Here is a 22058-nt window from a genome sequence, read left to right as displayed (position 1 = left end):
TTTTATGTTGTCGCTTTTCTGGAGCAGTGTTGTTTCTGAGATTAGTTGATAAATCACATCACCTCTACTCTTTTAGACCCGCGTTACCTCATGCTTTTGCTATGTATAATATAACTGAGAGAAAGTAATTATATATTACTGCGAAATAGTAAGCTATATAAAATGAAGGGTCCCTGCTTAAGTGTTGCTTTACATGAAAGATCCCTAGCCTAACAGCTGTAAACAAGCAGACATGGCGTCTCCGATGTTTAAGCCCATCGGGACAAATTCCGGGGGAGTTTCACAAGAACCGAACCAAAAATTCGATGATTTTTATAAAGATGTAAGTATCACGGTCATAGCACTGAACCATGATTGAGTAACAAGCTTCGGGAACGTTGAGAAACCTTAGTTATGGTTCAAGGAATTCGCCTATCGAGGACGAATCGGTGTAAGGCAATTAATGCATTAATATTGTAATTAGAACATTTGGTACAGAAAAGTCTGAAATTCTCTGCAGAAAATAAGTAGTGTGGAAGCTTTCACAGCCGCTCCATAGAGTTCATCAGGATTATGTGCTTATTCCGGCTATGGCTGTTCAAACTTAAGAGAAATCCTGTCAGAGTGAGTAGGCTATTGCAGGAAGAGATGATATGAGTACATCTGGCAAATCCAATATTCAAGCTATTACAACTAGAGAGGTCTCAGGTTACATAAGATCGTCTGGCAGTTGCCATAGTGGACTTTGATTTAACTGAAAGAATTAACCACTTCAGTCCAGTTGCATCTTTCATATACAATATTACATCTTTCAGATGCTTTAACTCGGATAAAGAGAAGTATGTCAATGATCTCCCAAAATGTATAAAATAATTTGGAGGTAACAAGAAGGTAATAAAATACTGTACATTCCTAAAATAAAGGGATTAAAGATGATCATATGAAGGCAGCAGTCATGAAATTACTCATGAAAAGTAGTTATGAATTTTTTTAGGTAATTGGTATAAATTACATGATTGGTGAGCTTATTTTGAATCTTGTAGCTTTTAAGTTGATCCATTTGAACCTTTTACTTACTGAAAAGTGAAAACGTGTATTTAGCCCAGTGGCTGATTTCATAGTTGTTCCCTGGATATTGTTTGTCTTGTTCAGCAGATTCATTTGGTGTGATTTACTTTTTGTTGGAACCAGGTTTTTCTATTTTTCTTTTTCTTGTGTGACAGGAATGTCTCCCCTGTGGTATTTTTTTGTATTTATGTTGGCATCCATCTGTCCATATCATGTGATGAATAAGAGGTATTAATGATTAGCAGTGGAAATGAGTTATTTGAAAGGAGCATGTGGAGTCACATCAGTAGTAGTAGTAGTAGATGGGGCGCAGCCTTTGTATCGGCGCCCGCTCCTTATCCTTTTCAGTCCTTTTTTGTTAAGCCGTGTGCTGAATTCACATGGAGAAACAGACTGACAAATGAGGAAGTGAAGGAGTGTTGTGATGTGGATGTGGATGTGATAGCAAGCAATAGGAGAATGAGGTGGTTTGGCCATGTGGAGAGGATGGAGAGGGAGAGATTAATGAGGAGAGTGTATGTGGGTGAGGTGGGGAGGGAGGCCAAGGATGAGATGGAGAGGTATATGAGAGAGAGAAGTGTGAGCTGGGAGCAGGGCAGTGAAATGGCGGGGGACCGGGTGACATGGAGACGATTTGTTTGCGGCCACCCCATACAAGATTAAGGCATTTGGCAATAGATGGATGGATGGATTATTATTATTATTATTATTATTATTGTTATTGTTATGTATATTATTATACACCATCCACTCACTCGATGTAGTGCTGCTTTGGGTATCTGCCCTTTCCTGTCCTCCTTCCTTCCTCTTCTGCTTGTCTTCCTTCCATTCTTTCCTCTTTCATCTGCTCGCGGGTGACTTTACACTCCCTCTTCGGTATCTCTTTCCTTCATTCTTTCCTCCTCCTTCTGTCTGTGGGTGACTCTACACTGAGTGACAAGCCAAATGGTTTCCTGTACACCAGGAAACCATTTACCGTACTGTGCTGGGTGGTAACCATATACTGTAACCAAATAATGGCACCCGGTGGTTTAGTGGGTAATTAAAGCTCTTCAATCGGATTGAGCCTGTGTAGGTGTATGTCCAAGGGATGGTTGGGGTTTATTGCTCATGTAGCCTAATACCACTCAGGGATGAGTGGGGCTGGCCACCCTCATCTTAAATGTCAGGACCAACTTGCCTAGCCCTGGTCATCCAAGCACCTCATGGGGCAACATAGGATTGGTTGATGGATGGATGGATGGATACATCATAAAAACAGTATTGTAAATAGGCAGAAGCAAAAATAGAGGTTTTATCAGATATTAAAAAGTAGGTCATAATATTGGAGGGTTCAGCATAAAGTGGATTTTTGTACATTTTTAGCCACCATCTGTGCTGTTCACTGTATCTCTTGTGCTGGTAAATGTTAACTGGAAATCATTTGCTGTATAATGCTGAGGCCTTTATGTGAAATAACGCATTGACTAGCTGCACCATGCAAAAAAATTTATTCCGTTTTCAGCACTACTGGTAGCTCTTAATTTGAATAATAGATAGCACAGGAGGCTTTGTAATGCCACTTAGTCAGCAATATATTTTGCAAATTACACCTTAACACTCTCTTGTGTTGTTTTTAACAGTATAATATTGGTACTGATATACCCCTTTAAATGGCATCACACACCAACATGTGTCACTAGTACAAAGCAATGTAAGCAGTATGGCTATGTGTGGTGTGATGATGTTAAAGGAATTTGTTATGTTGTAGTACCGTTTGAGATAATTGTGAAGACTAGGCTACTTTAATGAAATGTAAATTCTCAAAAAAGTACGGTACTAAAAAATTTTCTTGTGGTGTAAAATGATGGTTTTTGAGAGAGAGAGAGAGAGAGAGAGAGAGAGAAGGCAACTCTCAGCATGATGTTACAGTGATTGGAGAGAGACTAGTGAGAGAGTTTAATTACGAGGTGTGTTCAGAAAGTATCTGACCTTAGGCTCTAAAAAAATAGATAACTAATCTTTTGAGCTAGGACACTAATCACCGTCAAAGTAGGCCCTTCTGACTTGACACATGGAGCCCAGCATTCTCTCCACTTCCTGAAACATTTTTCAAAGTCAGTTTTCGGTATCTCCTTTAGGTGCTTTGTTGCATATATCATGATCTCCTCTCCCATCTCAAATTGGGAACCCTTCAGCGGAGTTTTGAACTAGAGGATTAACCAAAAGTCGCACAGAGCCATGTCTGGTGAGTAGGGAGCCTGCTGGGCCTGCAGGCTGTTGTACTTGGCCAGAAGTTCCTGAATTGGTCGAGAAGAATGGGCAGGGACATTGTCGTAGTGCAACTTTCAACTTGCCGCTTTCCAAAGGTCTGGTCTCTTCTGCCAAACAGCATCATGAAGACGACAGATAACATTGAAGTAGTGATGTTTGTAGACAGTCAGACCTTCTGGTGTGTATTCATGATGGACAACACAACGGTAGCTGAAGAAAACTGTCAACATGCAAGTGCAGTTCACCTTGTTCTGGACCTGTCACGCGTTTTTTGGCCAAGGCGGCCCTGCATGCTTCCACTGGGATGATTGTGCTTTGATTTCTGGGTCGTACCTGTATACCCAAGTCTCATCTCCAGTGATAAGTCTTCAGTAAGTCCGGATCGGAATTTGCACACTCCAACATGTCTGGAGCAGTGTTCATCTGAGAGAAGAGATTTTGACGAAGCATCAGCAGGATGTACCGAGAACCAACCCTGAAAATGTTTCAGGCAGTGGAAAGAATGTTGAGCCATGTGTGTCAAGTTAGAAGGGGTCTACTTTGAGGAGCATTAATGTCCTAGCTCAACAAGTTAGCTGTTTATTTGTTAGAGCTTAGGATTGGATACATTCTGAACAGACCTCGTACCACAGTGCAATGATAGAAAAGAGAGATAGATGTGCAAAATAAGTGAGAAGTTGAGTGTCACAGTGAAGGAAAGTGGATGATGCTATGAAGTCTTTGATGAAAAGTAGGAGTGTGAGTGTAGTAGCTGCAACAGGCATGCTTGAAGGAGTTTTAGTGCCTACTGTACTCTTACATACAAGTCTAAGACTGTGATGTGGCATGACAATGAAAAGTCAAAGAGTAAGAGCAGTGGAGATGGGACTGTAGAGGAATGATTGTGGAGAGTGAATAGGATAAGAAATAATGTGATTTGTAAAAAATAAGGAGTAAAGAAGTTTTTCTTAGATGGTACAGTATGAACATATAGAGATAATGGTAAAGAGGGTATATCTGGACAAATTTGAATGTGGGAGGAGGCATTGTAGGCACAGAAGAAGGTGGATAGATATGCCAGTGGTAAATGAGTGTTTGAGAAACAAAGGTATAGGAGCCAGCAGGGCTAGAGATCTGATGAATAACTGAGGTGTCAGGATGAATTTTGCGTGGAGAAGTGCATGACCAGGGTTTGGCACCCCTTTTTAACTTGAGAGTTGTCAGACAGGTGTGTGTAAAGTCACATGTTTAATGTTTTTTAACCTATCAGGTGGAGCCAGGATTCTGAGGACTTGAGCGGTGAGTGAATGGGAGCATGGCTTATTGAGTTGGGCAAACATTGGTTAGTATAGCTTTCTGTCAAGTTTTTCTGTCTCTCTGGGCCCTGTCACACCCCACTTTGGGATGGAAATAGAGATCTGGATGATGATGAATTCTCTTGGTTTTGTCACATAGATACTGATTGACTGAAGAAGATTCTGGTCTGGATTCCTGATAATGCTACATTTCCTTCATTTTGCAGTTAAAAGAGACTGAGAAGAGGGACTCAGTATTGACACCTAAGCAACAGATTGACCGCTTGTTACGGCCTGGTGCTTCATATGCCAACCTCAACCCATTTGAAGTATTGCAGGTGGATCCACGAACACCTTTTGAAGAAATTAAAAAGAAATTTAGACGGGTATGTTAGTTTTTCATACATATAGTTGCATGATTTAACCACCTTTTTCTGTTTTCTTTCCTTAGATTACTGTACGTGTGTCTTTGAGTAATTCATTATTTTAAGAAATAAAAATAATGCATACCATACCTGTATTGATATAAAGTTGTAATTACTAGTTGATAGTAATGCAGTATGTCTGTAGAATGGTTCTTGGTACATGCTATGGATATTGTAGATTCACTGTTCAAAAACAGTAGTGTACTGTATATCTTCCCTATTTTTAAGTTCCCTTTTTATGTTGTTTTTAGCTTAAAGCCACAAAGTTACAGAAACATTGCCAAAAAATTCCATACCTTTAAAGCTGATCCGCCAATTTTCTCAGCTGCATTTTACATTACCGGTTGTATGGAAAGAGATGTGATATTTTGAAACACCCTCCTTGACTTACAATGAGGATTCCTGGTCATGTTAATAAGGATGTGTGGTTTGTGTTGGAGATATTAGACAACTTTACAGAAAAGTAGTACAGTACTTGTATTTACATCCAGTAATTACAGTATATAATATGAGTATGTTATTATACACAATTTAAAATTTTGTATTTTCAGATGTCAATCCTTGTTCATCCGGATAAGAACCAGGATGACACAGAGCGAGCACAGAAAGCATTTGACGGTATGATAGTGTGTAGACCCCTAATTTATTTAATCCTTTGAATCTAGTAATGTGTGTGTAATTTTTTCTTGCACTCTCCAGACAGGTCATTCAACTTTGAAGATACAGTAAACTCTCGATATAACGAACCCTTTTATAGCGAACTTTGGATATAATGACCCACAATTTCCTGAGTGAACGACCACCAGATATAGCGACCGTTGGTCGCTATATCTGGTAGAAGTTCATTCCCTGGCATGGTAAGTGTACTGTAACAGTACTACATTACATTATAGGCCTTGTATTTATGTGTACAACTTCATACAGGATAAATATGAATTAGAGCAGATGTGGGATGTGGAAGATGTCTGCAAGATATTCTATCTGTCTATCTATCTATCTATCTATTGCCAGACGCCTCAATCCCGTTCGGGGTGGCCACAAACAAATCGCCTCCACGTTGCCCTGACCCCCACCATTTCACTGCCCCGCTCCCAACCCACACCCCCCTCTCTCATATACCTCCATCCCATCCCTCCATCTCATCCTCGGCCTCCCCCTCCTTCTTCCCCCCTCCACCTCACTCACATACACTCTCTTCGTCAGTCTTTCACCCTCCATCCTCTCCACATGGCCAAACCACCTCAGTGTATTCCTCCTAACGCTTCCTATCACATCCACATGCAAGATATTCACAGAGGAAATATGTGCAGCATGTGAGGCGGTGTGTGGGGTGAAGAGAAGACGAAAGGGGATGCAAGGGACAGCATGGTGGAATGAAGAGTTGAGACAGGCTGTGGCACAAAAGAAGAAAGCATATAATGAATGGATGAGAAACAGGGACGTGGAAGAAGTTGAGAAATGGAAGAGAGAGTTATATGTAGATAGGATGAGAGAGGTGAGAAAATTAGTAAGAGAGATTAAGAAGAGAGTGGATGAGGAATTTGGAAGGAATTTGAGTGTCAAGTGGAGGGAATGTAAGAAATTGTTCTGGAAAGAGGTGAAGAGAGTCAGAGAGGGTGGCAATGAAGCTAGTAGGGGAGTGAAAGATAAAAATGGTAGATTACTAGTTGAGAAGGGAGAAAAAGTGAGCAGATGGAGAGAACACTTTAATGAATTGTTGGACATAGAGAATGAAAGTAATGCGAGTATATGTGGCTGGGAGAAGGAGGGATGTGAGAATACAGGAAGAAATCAGTAGGATGGAAGTTGTGGAAGCAATGAAGAAAGTCAAAATTGGGAAAGCTCCAGGAATTGATGGAGTGTGTGGTGAAATGCTGAAGCATGGGGGAGAGATAGTAGTAGAATGGATGTGGAAGCTGTGCAGATTGGCCTGGGAGGAAGGTAAAGTCCCAGGTGATTGGAAGTTAGGTATAATCACAGTATTCCCTTGTACAAAGGGAAAGGGGAAAAAGAAGTGTGTGGTAATCATAGGGGCATTTGTTTTCTTAGTGTAATAGGCAGAGTATACTTTAGGAAACTTATTGACAGAGTTAGGGAAATAACAGAAGAATTAGTTGGAGAAGAACAGGGAGGCTTTAGGAAGGGATGAGGTGTTGATCAGATATTCATTCTTAGATCTTTAGTGGAAAGGTGTCTAGAGAAGGGAAAGAAGTTGTATGTGGCCTTCATGGATTTGGAGAAAGCATATGACAGGGTGGATAGACAAGGATTGTGGAAAGTATTAAGACTATTGGAGTAGATGGGAAGTTGTTGAATGCTGTGAAGAGTATGTATGAGGGTGCTAAGGCTGCAGTGCGCGTGGATAGTGAACTGAGTGAGTTTTTCTGTGTGAAGGTTGGATTGAAACAGGGATGTGTCATGTCTCCATGGTTGTTCAGTCTGTTTATGGATGGGGTTATAAAAGAGATACAAGGTAGGGCAGTGGATGTTGGAGTGGCCCTAATGAGAGAGGGCAGTGTTTGGAAACTCCCTGTACTGTTGTTTGCTGATGATACTGTGTTAAGTGAAGACAAAGGGAAGATGCAAAGCTTGGTGGATGAGTTTGGGAGAGTGTGTAAAAAAAAGAATTTAAAGGTGAATGTAGGGAAGAGTAAAGTTATGGTCATCGAGAGAAGTGAAGTCAGTGAATGTACAGTGAGGTTAGATGATGAGGAAATGGAAAATGTGAGTATGTTTAAGTACTTGGGTAGTGTGATGAGAGTAAGGATGGAAGTTTGGAAGGTGAAGTGCTTGAAAGGGTTGAAAAGGTTGCTGGTTCCTTGAAGGCAGTGATAAGAAATAGGGAAGTGAGCATGGAAGTGAAAATGTTATTACATGACAGTATTGTGATACCAACTCTGACGTATGGAAGTGAAGCTTGGACATTGTTGGAGGGACATAAGTCAAGAGTGAGAGCAGTGAAAATGAGTTATTTGAGAGGAGCCTGTGGAGTCACATGGTGAGACAGACTGACAAATGAGGATGTGAAGGAGTGTTGTGGTGTGGATGTGAATGTGATAGGAAGCATTAGGAGAAAGACACTGAGGTGGTTTGGCCATGTGGAGCGGATGGAGAGTGAGAGATTGATGAGGAGAGTGTATCTGAGGGGGGTGGAGGGGGAGAGAGGGAGGGGAAAGCCAAGGATGAGGTGGAGGGATGGAATGGAGAGGTATATGAGAGAGGGGGGTGTGAATTGGGAGGGGGGGCAGTGAAATGATGGGGAACAGGGTAACGTGGAGGCGATTTGTTTGTGGCCACCCCTTATAAGGGATTAAGGCATCTGGCAGTAGATAGATTGATAGATAGTCCTGTATAACTACATAAACAATTGAATTCTCCATGTGAAACTTCATGAAGTAAGTTGTGGTTGCGCACGTAGGACAGAACGACTCCATGGATATAGCGACTTTGGGTCGGTAATCCCTTGGTCAATAACGACCATCGGATATAGCGAACTTTTGGATATGACGACCCACCCTTCCCTCCAATTAGTTTGTTGTATTGAGGGTTTACTGTACTTTATGAGCTGGAGAGGTTAAATATAGCCTTTGTTTACCCTTTCACCACAAGAGGTCTCTCTTCAGTTGAATAAAACTGTCTGGGGAAGTCAGTAAAACATGTCTCCAGATTGAAGGTATTAATAATTATGTATCAGGTTTCACAGTTTTATATAATGCTGTACTGTATAGTATCCCCTGTACTCCAGTATCATAGTTCTATTTTATTCGTTCTACTAATACACAGTTTTATTCAACTTGGAAAAGGTCTGTTATTATGAATGAGTCAATGAAGACTGTATCAAACCTCTAGAGTTTGTATTCAAGGGTAATAAAATTGTATGGAGATAGTATGGATTAAAAAAAACACACATTTTACTCTCTAATCACACTGGAGAGTACTGTTTTGTAATGCATCATGTATGTTAGAGATCATGTCTGGATCAGAAAACAATTTATCTATTTACTGTCTGATCTCAGGCATTCACTCAACCCGCCCTCTGCCAGAGCCATTTATAAACATCCATGTCCTTTGCCATGGGCAGTGCCAGAGTCGTTCATGAATGGCCTAGGATTTAAAAAATTGCCAAAAATCAAGTTATTGAGAGAGGCAGGAAATATTTACCAGGCGTTACGTATTGAAATTGGTGCATCACGGAAGACCACTATGAGTCACCCAGAGTGCGTATCGTGTACGCACTGTCCCTGCATCAGGTCAACTTTGACCCTGTATTATAAAAAAATTCAACAAAAATTGCATATCACTGTGCCCGAGAACAGTGGCCACTTGCTCCTAGGACAAGTTAGGAGCACCACCAGGGCATATATTTCAGTATACCATGGCCAAACATCAAAGAAAAGCACCTGGTCCCCTATGGAGAGAAGAAAGTCTTCGGAATTTATTCCTGTATTTCACCGGATAGGTGCGGTCATGATAGGGGCCCAAAATCGACCCTCCTGGCTTCTGTGAGTACCAATTTGGGTTCTTTTATGAGTTTTGCATCAAAACTAACCCATCTAGGAAAAAAAAAAAAAAAATGAAAATGAAAATGAAAATCGGTCAGGACTGGGGGTGTCAGGTGTTAATATTGCTGGCAGAGGGGGGGTTAAGGTGGCTGCAGCAAAGTGCAACCAGGTTTCTTTAATATTGTGATAATACGTCTTTTTCTCCCTCTTCATCTTTCCATCTCATTTTTACTCTTTGGCTTGTCTCAGCGTAGGTACACTGTGTTAACCTTTCAGTCTCAGATTATTGTAAGTATAGTTCCCATTAGTTAGTGAGGTAGGTAGGATTCAGACTTTGGAAAAGAAAAGTTGCAATGAAGTAGGAGAACTTCCAGTAGTGCCCAGTGAAATGGAGCATCATTCATGCCTTCATGTTTCTTTGCACCACTCCAGAGGCATCTGTATACGAAAATGTCATTCACTTTGGGATTACTTGTTAGGGAGAGACCAGTCTGTCCACTGCCAAGTTAAAATGGGGTGCAACATTGTCATGTGTGTCTCCATATATGCCTCATCCAACCCTTTGCATTCTTATATCCACTTACCTTATTACAGTACATATTCTCAGTCACACCTGTTACGGGGGTATATCCAGGACTGTAGGGGAAGGGGTTCCCATTTGGTAAATATATAAATTATATTCTGGTACAGGAATATTATTTGTATGTTGTGTCTGTTGAAGAGAAAAGAAGGAGGGTTTCTGGATAAAAAGAATGGATACACACCTGTAATACATTTTCTTCCATTCTGCTGTGTCTTTATACTGTATTGTACTCATTCATTTGTTCACCCCTCACTCCATGTAATAAAAAGAATGGATACACACCTGTAATACATTTCCTTCCATTCTACTGTGTCTTTATACTGTATTGTACTCATTCATTTGTTCACCCCTCACTCCATGTAACTCCACATGCACTCCTCAGGTAACTCATCTCTACTGCCCTCAATCGTGACTTCTGACCCTCAAATTGTCCATAAGATGTATGAGGTGGGTAAGGTAGAAAATCTGTTTTACCAAAATTCATATCTTTAAACCTTTCCTTGCAGTATTTAAAATGCTTTAATTTTCCCATGGTTACATAAAGATAGTAGATCTCCAGTTTGCTGAAATGAAGCCAAGGGATGAAGGGAAACTGAGTAAAGCTATTCAGTCAGGGATCCTCTGTTTAAATAGTCTTGTACAATAGAGTTCTCATATCATATGTGAACCTTGTTACTGGGGAAGGGTTACTGTATGTTCATGCAAAGGTTATACCAGTGTATGAGTGCTTATGAAAGTTCTGGCTGGAGATGAGCTGTATCAGAAATATAATGATTGTATAGATATTAACAACAGGTTGAATAACATTACACAGTAAATCACCATCTGCATGGGGCTTGAACACACCATAAAACTTTATAAATATGTGACAGGCACACATCTTTTAGACCTGCAGTGGCAAGGTGGGTTCAACCTTCACACAGTTGAGGGTACTTACATCACAGTGTTGTTCAACCATATGGTGGACGATTATAGTAAATGAGTGTTGAAGTAGGAATTTAAGGATTCGAGATGGATGAAAGAAGTGTGAACTGAGATGCACATGATTGAGGTTAAACCCTTTATAACTTGGTATTGGATGAAATGAATATCTCATGAGTGTATGTGAAGTATAAAGGGAAATATATGTCTGTGATTTTGCGTGTGAAGTATAGCCAGGATTTTGAAGGCTAAAATGATGGTAGGCCCACATCACTGGGCAGACTGTTTGATAGTTCTGCTTCTGTGGATTTTCTTTTCTTTGTTTCTAGATCCTGCTTCACACCATCTCATAGGTGAAAAGAAAATTGTAATAGTGATGATTGTGTTACTACAGTGTACATAATATAGTTTATTGAACAATCCTTGACTTACTAGCAAAGTAACTTATAGTCTGAAATGTCTGAATGACTATAGTCATCAGGCATTTGTCATAATGAAATGAAGATTGTCATTGGATAAAAGGAGTTAATTGAGATTATTGCTAACCATTTAAGTTGTAGAGAATATACATCACTGTATATCTCTTCTTGGTTGTTGCAGTTATTAAAAATTACAGTACCAATACAACTGAATTTTCTGGGACAAGTATGATGTTCTTGAAAATACTGTCACAAATTTAAATAAAATCTTTTGTGTTCTCTGACCTTTGATGGTTTTATACATTACTGTATTATTACTGGAGTTGCAAAGATCTGTTTGTTCATATTACAAGAAACTTAATATTTATCCAGTTTGGATCTGACAGTGCAATAATACCTTCACTCCTCTCCATCACCACTCATCTTATTCCCTTCCCAACTCATCTTATTCCTTTCCCACCCGTCCAGGCCTCTTTCCCTTAGGTGCTATCCACTTCATTGTTCCACCATATTTATAGCCTGATGTTCTCTAGCTTACTGTAGTCAAATAGTTTTTTTTTTTTTTTTTTTTTTTTTTTTTTTTTTTTTTCAAGATTTGTGATTCGGAAAGTTGGTTACTCTCTATCTATCTGTCAATTGCCAGACGCCATAATCCCGTATTCTCAAATGAATAAAAAGGACAGTAGTGGAGGGATGAGTAAAAATTCATCATCACATTCTTTCATCAGCAGTATTTTAGTTTTAAACATACCATAAATCATTTCCTCTTCATGCATTCCACTTGCTTAGACTACCCTAGAATGGTCTTTGTAACCATGTCTATATTTCCCTCTGTTTCACTATATCAACACCCTTGTTTATTTAGCTGCCAGTCTCTTCAGGCAATACCACATGCACTCTTCCAGTAAATCACTCCAAATGCTTGTAACCCCTTCAGTATGATGATATCTGTGCATTCTGTTCATGGTACTGCTAGATAATGTTACTGAGTGTAAGAAATACCTCTCTTAATTATGAAGGGGTTAGACAGTGTTCCATAACACCTTGTGTATGATGGTGCCTTTTTGTGTATGTCAGATTTTTTATTCATCCATCCATCCATCATCCAATTCTACGTTCCCCCAGGAGCATAGAAGCCTGGGGCTAGGCAATTTGGTTCTGATATTTAAGATGAGAGTGACTAGCCTCACTCATCCCTGAGTGGCATTACTTGAACAATAACCCCAACCATCCCTTGGATATAAACCTTCACGGGCTCAATCCAATTGGAGCACTGCAATTACCCACTAAACCACCAGGTGCCATAATTTGGTTATATGGTTACCACCCAGTGTAGTAAATGGTTTCCTGGTGTACAGGAAACCATTAGGCTTGTCACTTCGTGTAGAGTCACCCATAGGCAGAAGGAAGAGGAAAGAATGAAGGAAAGAAAGACAAAAGAGGGAGTGTAAAGTCACCCGTAGGCAGAAGGATGAGGAAAGAATGAAGGAAAGAAAGACAGAAGAGGAAGGAAGGAATGGAGAGAGGAGAGGAAAGGGCAGACACCCGAGAGCAGCAGTACATCGAGCGAGTGGATGGTGAGCTCCCACACCTACCACAATTATTAATTTTTTTTCCAGCAAAATTTGGCAACAACACACTTTCCTGCAGGGATTTCTTTCCTTCCAAATTCACATTCATACTCCCTATCACTGCTTTCGAAACCCATGCTATTCCTACCGTGATAAATCCTCTCCTGTACTTCCTCATTCATTTTGCCATCCTTGGTAAAATAGTCCTCCCACATTCAACCCTCTTGTCTTATCCCTAAACTAATAAAGTAGCATGGTGTGCTAAAACCTCTTCTGATCCTTTTTATCATCCTTCCTAAATGGTTTTCCCCAGTTCAGCCTTCTTGTCCTGATGTCCTAAACCCATGTGGTGTGGAATAATTTACCTCTTCCTGGTGGAAAGATTCATCATGCAATAGACCACTCATGCACTGACTATGATGATGTTGATGATCACGGCTCCTACAGAACTTTGAATCGGTGTGTTTCTCAGATACCCTGACTTGCACTGACTATGATGATGTTGATGATCATGGCTCCTACAGACCTTTGAATTGGTGTGTTTCTCAGATACCCTGAACTTACCCATTCCTTTTCAAGTTTTATCACTCATCATCATCACCGTCGTCAGCATTGTCATCGTCATCATAATCATACTCATCTCACCCTTAATACCACCATTATAGGTAGGCAAAGCAGGTTCCAAACATAGAGAAAGCACAAATACACCTTCTCAGATTTCTTAACCCACATCTACAACCATCCTTCATTGTTCTCATCTTAGCACAGTATCATTCACAGACAGCATAGTAGTTCATTCCAACTACTGTATCTTCCCTCTGGTTTCAGGATAACCTCTTGGTCCATTTTCCATATCTTTTATGGGCATTCACTTTACTGAATTCATTATCCATACTTCACCGTTGCATTTTATTTTTTTTGGGGGGGGGGAACATGAATTTCAAAATCTCTTAATTGATTAGAAATACCTATACTGTGGTGAGTAAATGTTATGGAGTATATATAATTACAAATACCTTTATCATAATATTGATTGCTTAAAATGATACTCATTAGTGCATTATTAGTGTTTCTTCCTATTATAAGCTTTTCTTGTTTTTACATTCAACTTTCTCCTTTTCAGAGGTGACCAAAGCCTATAGATGCCTGGAAAATGAAACAACAAGGCAGAAATGTTTAGATATTGTAGAGGAGGCGGAAGCAGTAGTCGCCAAGAGGGTATGTTAAGGCAACATTTTTTCACTATTTGTGATCATGCTGCACATTTAAAGTAATTGTTGTGTTTGATAAACCAACACAAATTTTCACCCAAAGTTGCCTTTGATTCACTGTAAAGTGTTTCTGAAGTCAGAAATTAGGATATTTTTTTCTTTGATTACTTAGCCATGAGCCAGAACCCTCTGTTCAGGCTTATCACTTTAAGTACTCACTGTACTGTATATGCATACATCCTAGATATTAATTGTAAGCAGATGATGTTTGCCAATACCATGAGGGAAGGTTTCCTTCTCCATATATCCTTTGGATACAGTCTGCCTAATACCAAGTATGGAAATAACACTAGAAAAGTAATGTGTATCTATTGCCAGACACCCTAATCCCATAAGGGATGGCCACAAACAGATCACCTCCATGTCATCCTGTCCCCTGCTATTTCACTGCCTTTCCCCCAGCTCAGACAATCCATTGTCTCTACTCTCTGTATCTTCATACTTATGAAAAATATGTTTGGTAATGGATCATGCTGATTCATTACCAAACGAATTTTTCATTACCAAATTGGCCCACATTTGGTAATGAAAAATGCCAGATGGCACCCCTGGTGACAATTGTGCCAATGATTAACTAATGCTTTTAATGCACAATACTGTTTTGGCGCCAGTTGTATGGAATGCACATCTTATTTTGCCCTAGGTTAGGTAGGTTATAATCATTGGGGGGTCCTAGTGTCGAAGCCCCCCTGTTAGGTATCAGCATTTCCAGTTAGGCTTCCACCACTATTTATGGTAATAGGCTACATTTGAGTTTGTTTGGTGTTGTGACGTCATGTCCAGTCAGCGGGATAGGTATAAACATGCTGTCGAAGGCATTCAGGCAACTTTCTTTAATATCGCTATGTAGGTATATTTCATTTGTTCTCCAATATTTTTTTATGGAAAATCAAATCCAGGGTTAAGTGTCCCCCAGATTCCCCCATCCAAAATCATTTAATCATGGCAGTCGTTTCAGAGAGCCTCGGAGGGCCCAATACCTGCCCAGGGCCCCAGCCAAATGGGCAGACTCGCATGGCCGTGTGGAATGTGAGAGGTGTGAATGAGGAGAGCAAGAGGGTGGAAGTGGTGAATGTACTCAAGAGTGCAAGATATGCTGTGATGGCATTGTGTGAAATGAAGATGAAAGGGTGCAAAGTGGAGGAGTGGGAGGGTGTGAAATGTGTAAGATCGGGAATGAATGGGAGAGGAAGATGTAAGGAAGGAGTTGCTTTGTTGATGAATGAGGTGTGGCAGAGTGGAATGAGAGACTACAAATGTGTCAGCTTAAGGTGTATGTATGTCAAGTTCAAGTTTGAAAATGTGGAAGTGGCAGTGATTGTAGTGTATACACCGTGTGAGGACAGGAGTGAGAGAGAGAAAGACAGGTTTTTGGATGAGCTGGGTGAAGTAGTGGGAGAAATTCCCAGGAGCTATAAAGTGATCGTGATGGGGGATATGAACGGAAGAGTAGGCACTGGTCCTGAGGATGACATAATGGGTTGTTATGGAGTACCAGGAGAAAATGATAATGGGAATTGATGTCTATTGATTATGAAGTTCTTATGTGATACCTTTCTCATGTGCTATTCCCCACATAACCAGCTTGATCCCCTGTCAGTTCTCTAGCATCATCGTCTTCCATGCCTTGCTTTTTTACACACTCATTTACCATATCCATCCACCATCTTAATGTGCCACACCACTTCCCACCATCAGATTCATTCTTAGTTGTTTTTAAATGTCACATTTATGTATTCTCTAGAATTTTATTTATGTATTGCAGATTGAGGAACGGAAAAAACAACTGAAGAAGGAAGGGAAGGAGGTACGGGTGGATGAGGATGACCCAGAGAAGCTAAAGCGGGCAGTGTATGTCCAAACGATGAAACTTTTTGCAGACATGGAGCGGAAGCGGCGGCAGCAGGAACTGAGGGACCAGGAAGAGCGGAAAAGGAAGAGGGACCAGGAAATTGCCGAAGAAGAGCAGAAGAAGGCAGAAAAGGAATGGCAAAAGAACTTTGAAGTTAGTATAGGCATATGTCATCTTTTTAATTGGTGGTAGGTAGTGGCACCCATCACCCACTCAATGTAGTGCTGCCTACTCCTTCCTTCACCTTTAATTATTTTTAAAAATTTTGTTAGCCTCTTATTTATTTATTTATTTTTGGTGTTTGCCCCACTCTCTTCCTGTTACTTCCACCCTTCCTCACTTTCTTTCCCTGTCAGGTGACTGTACACTGAATGATAAGCATAATGGTTCCCAGGAAACAATTTACAACACTTTGTGGTAACTATGTAACCAAATAACGGGATGATATGGAGTCTACTGTGTTGTCCCCTGTTGACTGAACGGAGTTCCATAAATGTGGCATCTATCTAGGCACCAAACCTTCACACGCTTCCCCACTCCTGGCTGTGACATGGCATTGTCTCCTGTTAGAGAACAGGTTCACTGCACCAGTCAGCCCTGCAGGGGCGATTGCATTCTTGTTGTTATTGGGTCTGCTTGAACTGACAGACTGGCAACAATAACAGATATATTTGTACAGTACTTGGTTAGGAATATAAACTGTGAGTGATGTTGCAAGAACAGTAACTAGTAAGAAGGGCAGAGCTTGATGGTATGTGAAGGTTTAGTATGCAGTGGGAGAAAAAGAGAAAGATATGGCTTGGTTGCATGCAAGAAAAGGGTTTAGATGAAAGAAAAATGCAATACTGTATATTGAAATTAAGAAATGTGAAGGTATGAGTAAAGAGAAAAAAAGTAAAGGATAAGCCAAGAAGGAAAATCAGTTGAACTACTTATTTTGATAATGCAAAGCTAATTTCAATTGAAAAGGAATGTGGAAATGAGGGAGGAGGAAAGTGTAAAAGTGTATGGGACAAAAATAATGAATGCCAATACAGTAAACCCTTGATGTAACGAACCCCGGTATTGCTAATTTTGGATGTAATGAACGGCCAAATCGCAACCAAACTTCCCCCAGATTTTGCGAACATAGGTTGCTAAATGTGGGGAAAGTTCGCAAATCAGCCCATGGTACAACAGCATCCCTTCCTGGCACAGTACAGTAATTGTACTGTAACAGTACTACATTGTACTGTATGCTTATTATAGGTATTGTATTTACATGTACAACTTCATACACTATTGTATTTACTTTTACAACTTCTTAAACCATTGAATTCTCCATGTAAAACTTCATAGAGTTAGTTTAGGGTATGTTTGAGCACGTAGGACCATACGACTCCCCTTATACAACGAACTGAGTTTGGTAATCCCTCAGAAATACCAACCCCTCGATTATAGCAAACTTTCGGACATAGCGACCCACCCCTTCCCCCAATTAGTTCATTATAATGAGGGTTTACCGTACATGAAAGATAAGTAAGGAGGAGAGGGAAAGAATTTTTTGATTGATTATGGAGATGATGCGAACAGAGTGGTTTTTGTTGTTGTTGAGTATCCTTGGTCTGTCTGATTGAGCAGACCCATTGTTCACAGGTAAGCAGCTGTCTCTGCAGGGCCATCCCATGCAGTGAACTGATGTACCCCTGTGGCAGACAATCCCTCACCATAGCAAGGCTTGGGAAAGACTGTGGAGGTTTGGTTCTCAAATGGATGCTGCATTACCATCACTCCACTCAGTTAACGGGCACCATCCCAACACTGTAAATAGTTTCCAGGGTTACAGGAAACAGGTACAGGTTTGGGTAGCTCTACAGTGAATAAATGAATGGTGGGTGTCCCAGCCTACCACTGAAATCACAAATTTATTTATTTATTTATTTATTTTTCGTAGATAACCCAGTATGTTCTACTGCACGAAGTGATGGAATGTTAATACTGTACTGTATTCATAGACTACTTTAGAACAGAGTGCGGTAATTTTGAAGACCTGGAATGGGATGAGGATGCATATGAGTTGGAACTTTTGTATATGATTAGTTATTAATCCCATTTATCTTTTGCAGGAATCAAGAGTTGATAGAGTAAATAGTTGGAAGGACTTTCAAAAAGGTAAATCAGCAAAGAAGTTTAAGGGCTTCAAACCCCCCAAGCACAAGGCAGAGGCAAGAGACTAGCCATACCATTAAGATGTACAGTATCATCTAGAGCAAGCTGCTGACACACCAGGGCCCGATTTAGAAACAACCTACTATCACTGTCCTCATAACTATTATTTGTCTTTTACAGGAAGGCCAAGGACAGTGTAGTATCTTCTCATGTCGATTACTCTTTCAGAAAAAACTTATCACAGTCATGAGAGAAAGTTATAATGAGGTATTTTTCATTCATTCCAGAAAGAGAACGAAAGGAGAGTGGAAATAATTGCTTCTTATAAAGCTAAATGTTTTTGTACGAAGGAATGAATTATGATGAGCAGTTTTTCATTCATGCAGGAAAAGAATGAAAGAAAAGTGGAGCCAGTTGCCTCTTGTAAAGTTGATTTGTGTTTGTAGGAAGGACAGGAGTATGTGTAATCATTTAATGTCAAATATTCTTTCTGGAAAAAAAAAAAAAAAAAAAAGTTATGAGAAAAATTATCATCAGCTGTTTTTCATACATGCAGGAAGGAGAAGGAAAGGATGGTAGAGTAAGTTTGCATGTCAGTTAGTATTCCTGCATATCTAAGTAAGAGTTATAAGAGGGAATTAATTGTAAGTTTGTGAATCCTGGGCCAGAACTCAGTGACTCAACATGGCATCTTGCTCTTCTTTGATCTGAGCTACTGTGAAGTGATCCTGTATCATTGCCCATTCAGTGTGATGATGTCCTTTTATATTTTATTCTTGCTGTCTCCAGATGATTTTATTGAGTTTAGGATATAATTAGCCCTTGTCAGTGTAAATTGCTTTTTATGACATCCCATTTTACTGTGAAATCTATAGTACAGTAAACTCTCGTATCCGCCACAGCAAAACTCTTCTTGTGTCATTTTCTGTCACAGCAAATGGAGGCCACATTTTAAAAATCTGTGGGAAGTCCAGAATTTGAAATCAACGCTGTTTGGCAGGTGTCCTGTCAACCAAACTCTGCCGTAAGTCTCTTTGTCAAAACATTGCTTTTGATGTTGCCGAATTTGGCAGTTTCCTTTCCAATATCTTACTTGTAGGTCCCTTTAGTTTTCTTCTCATATTCAGTTTGTGGTAGGTGGGGGCACTCACCATCCACTCACTCAATGTAGTGCTGCTCTCGGGTGTCTGCCCTTTCCCCTCCATCCTTCTTTCCTTCTATTCTCTTTTGTCTTTCCTTTATTCTTTCCTTATCCTTCTGCCTATGGGTGACTTTACACTCCCTCTTCTGTCTTTCTTTCCTTCATTCTTTCCTCTTCCTGTACACCAGGAAACCATTTTCTACGCTGGGTGGTAGCCATATAACCAAATTTTGGCGCCTGGCAGTTTAGTGGGAAATTATTGCGCTCCAGTCGGATTGAGCCGGTGAAGGTGTATATCCAAGGAGTGGTTGAGGTTGATTGCTCATGTAATACCACTCAGGGATGAGTGAGGCTGGTCACTCTCGTCTTAAATGTCGGGACCAACTGCCTAGCCCCAGGCTCCTTCGCTCCTCATGGGACAATGTAGGATTGGATGATGGATGGATGGATGGATATCCCTCTTCTTCAGTACATATAATATTCTTATTTCCTCGTATATTTCATCCTCTAATGGATGACAATGTGTCGGTCACCCTCCCCCCCCAAAGGCAGCCACTCTGCCTCTCTCTCCAGTCCTCCACTATTGTACCACTACTGTACATGGCATCTGTGCATACAGTGGAGTTTGTTGTGTGTTTCATCATCTTATCCTTCTTCATATTGTGCTGGCCTCCTGCCTTCTGTTGGCATGTGTCTCAGTGGCACATCCACCTGCCAAGCACACCAGGAATGTCCTATCCCATGAAAAGAAACAAAAATTGCTGGAAAACTGGACAAGGGATCGAGTGAGTCAGGCAGGGGAGGAGGTATGATGCAACATCCCCTCGTATACCACAGGACCACATGGGATTTACATCACAAACCACATTGGTTTTACTGTACTGTGCAGTATAAAGAAAATCTCTGACTACTCTCTGGTGAGTTAATTTCCCTAATGTCTCCTGTTTTATTTCTGTCATGCATGCTTCACACTTCAGTCTGCCTTGTCCTTTTTCTGTCTACCATGCTAACCTACCCTGTCCTGCCCAACCCTGCCTTTGGATGTCAGGTGTATGGTGTGTGTAAAGTATTAAGTATTGTTAATCACTGGCTTAAAATCATGATATTATTGATCTAATGTGAAAAAAAGAAAAGAAAAAGAAAGACTTGAAGCATGTGAAGTATTGTTCATAGTGTCAGTTGAAAGAAAAATATACAATACGCTTCACGTCGGAAAGGACCTGAGTTTGTACAAGGGAAAAAGAAGGATATATTTAAGTCTCCAATTTCAGAAGTCGGCTGGACAGCACATTTCTGTTAATGTCCTCTTTGTAATGAAATTGAATACTGCGGCAGAATTAACAGTTTCTTAAACCTACATTTTTAATATTTGTTCTCTATTGAACAAATGAATTTGCATATATTCTACTGTACCATCACCAAAGTAATGATGAGTGTGTCCATAGCTGTGGCAATAGTATAAAAAGTTTGTTACTGGGAAAGACATCAACATATTGCAACATGTACTCAGCTGAGTGCCGCCAGGCCTGATATGTACAGCCATGAGCAAAATTTTGATGTCATAGCCAGCTGGGTCGATGACTGGGGTTACATAAACTGTTTTTGTCACAGCAGTATGACTTACACAAGGCAGTATAAGAATCTAGAATATTCTGTTGTTTGGGTAGGAATAAGATATATTGAAGACAGTGCTTATTGCTGGGAGAAAATTGTTGATTAACTTTTACTCATGGCTGTAAACAGCCATTGCTGGACTGGTGCTTGTCACATCCTTATGGGTACACAGCCATGCAATAAACTGCTTCACTGACTGCTAAAACATATCTTTGTAACATCATCTCTTATGTCAGGACTTCAGTGAAATGTGGTAAGGGTGTGTGTTTGTTTTATGTACAGCGTGTTCGGTGGCCCTGCAATGCTAGACTGGATGGCTCCTGTCTCTTTGACTAAATCCAGCACTTTCACCAGTACAATGACATTATATCATGCTTTTTGCAGGGTGTATTTCTATGTTTGAATAGTTATTGCGGGGTGTTTTTCTACGTATGAACAGTTATGCAGTATTGTTAAAGGGTTTTATAGGGGGTTAGACTCCCTTTGGGGAGGTTGGGAAGGGTATTACATCACCATCTGTCAGTACATCAACTAACGGCACCCTCTTGGTGCATTATGCCGGATACAAGAGTTTACTGTAATTTACAGAAAATTGTTTAATTACCTTAAATTTCATTGTTATCTAAAGCAGATTTGCCAATTTCCTCCTGTTTACAATATCAATTGTGATATTTTGGAACTTATATCTTAGGCCACGTCCATGCCAAATGCATGTTGGCGTGGGCAGGAATTTTGCATCACCGTACCCCGTAGAAGTTCTCACCTGCACCCACCAAAACCCAGTGGGCCTACATCTGTGGGTGACAATAGTGCACAACTGCCCCCACCAACAAGCATTTGGTGTGGAGGCAGCCTTCCTTACAATGAGGACTTTCTGAAGATTATTGGAATTGGATGGGCTATATACTGTAGAGCCTTAATTTTAACTACTGCTTTACCATGGGTCTGACCTAAAATGACTAAAATCATCTGGTAACAGCAAGAACTATAAAATGACATCATCTTACTGGATGGGTTAGTCATATCTGTCACAAGTT

General features: G+C 40.3%; 1 protein-coding gene across 1 annotated transcript; it reads left to right on the top strand.

Moving 5' to 3' along the window:
- Window positions 1-226: 226 nt before the first annotated feature.
- On the top strand, window positions 227-18334 carry LOC145402287 (dnaJ homolog subfamily C member 8). The gene is made up of 6 exons (XM_080274421.1): window positions 227-322; window positions 4802-4960; window positions 5551-5617; window positions 14119-14213; window positions 16032-16271; window positions 18224-18334. The coding sequence occupies exons 1-6, from the start codon at window positions 233-235 to the stop codon at window positions 18332-18334; spliced, it is 762 nt and encodes a 253-aa protein (XP_080130547.1). The 5' UTR covers window positions 227-232.
- The last annotated feature ends 3724 nt before the right edge of the window (window positions 18335-22058 follow it).

Source organism: Coenobita brevimanus, chromosome 6, assembly GCF_032717465.1.
Source record: "Coenobita brevimanus isolate Jiangsu-jjx chromosome 6, ASM3271746v2, whole genome shotgun sequence".
NCBI lineage: Eukaryota > Metazoa > Arthropoda > Malacostraca > Decapoda > Coenobitidae > Coenobita > Coenobita brevimanus.
Note: the sequence above shows the minus strand (reverse complement) of the source record. Positions and strands in the feature narration are given on the sequence as shown.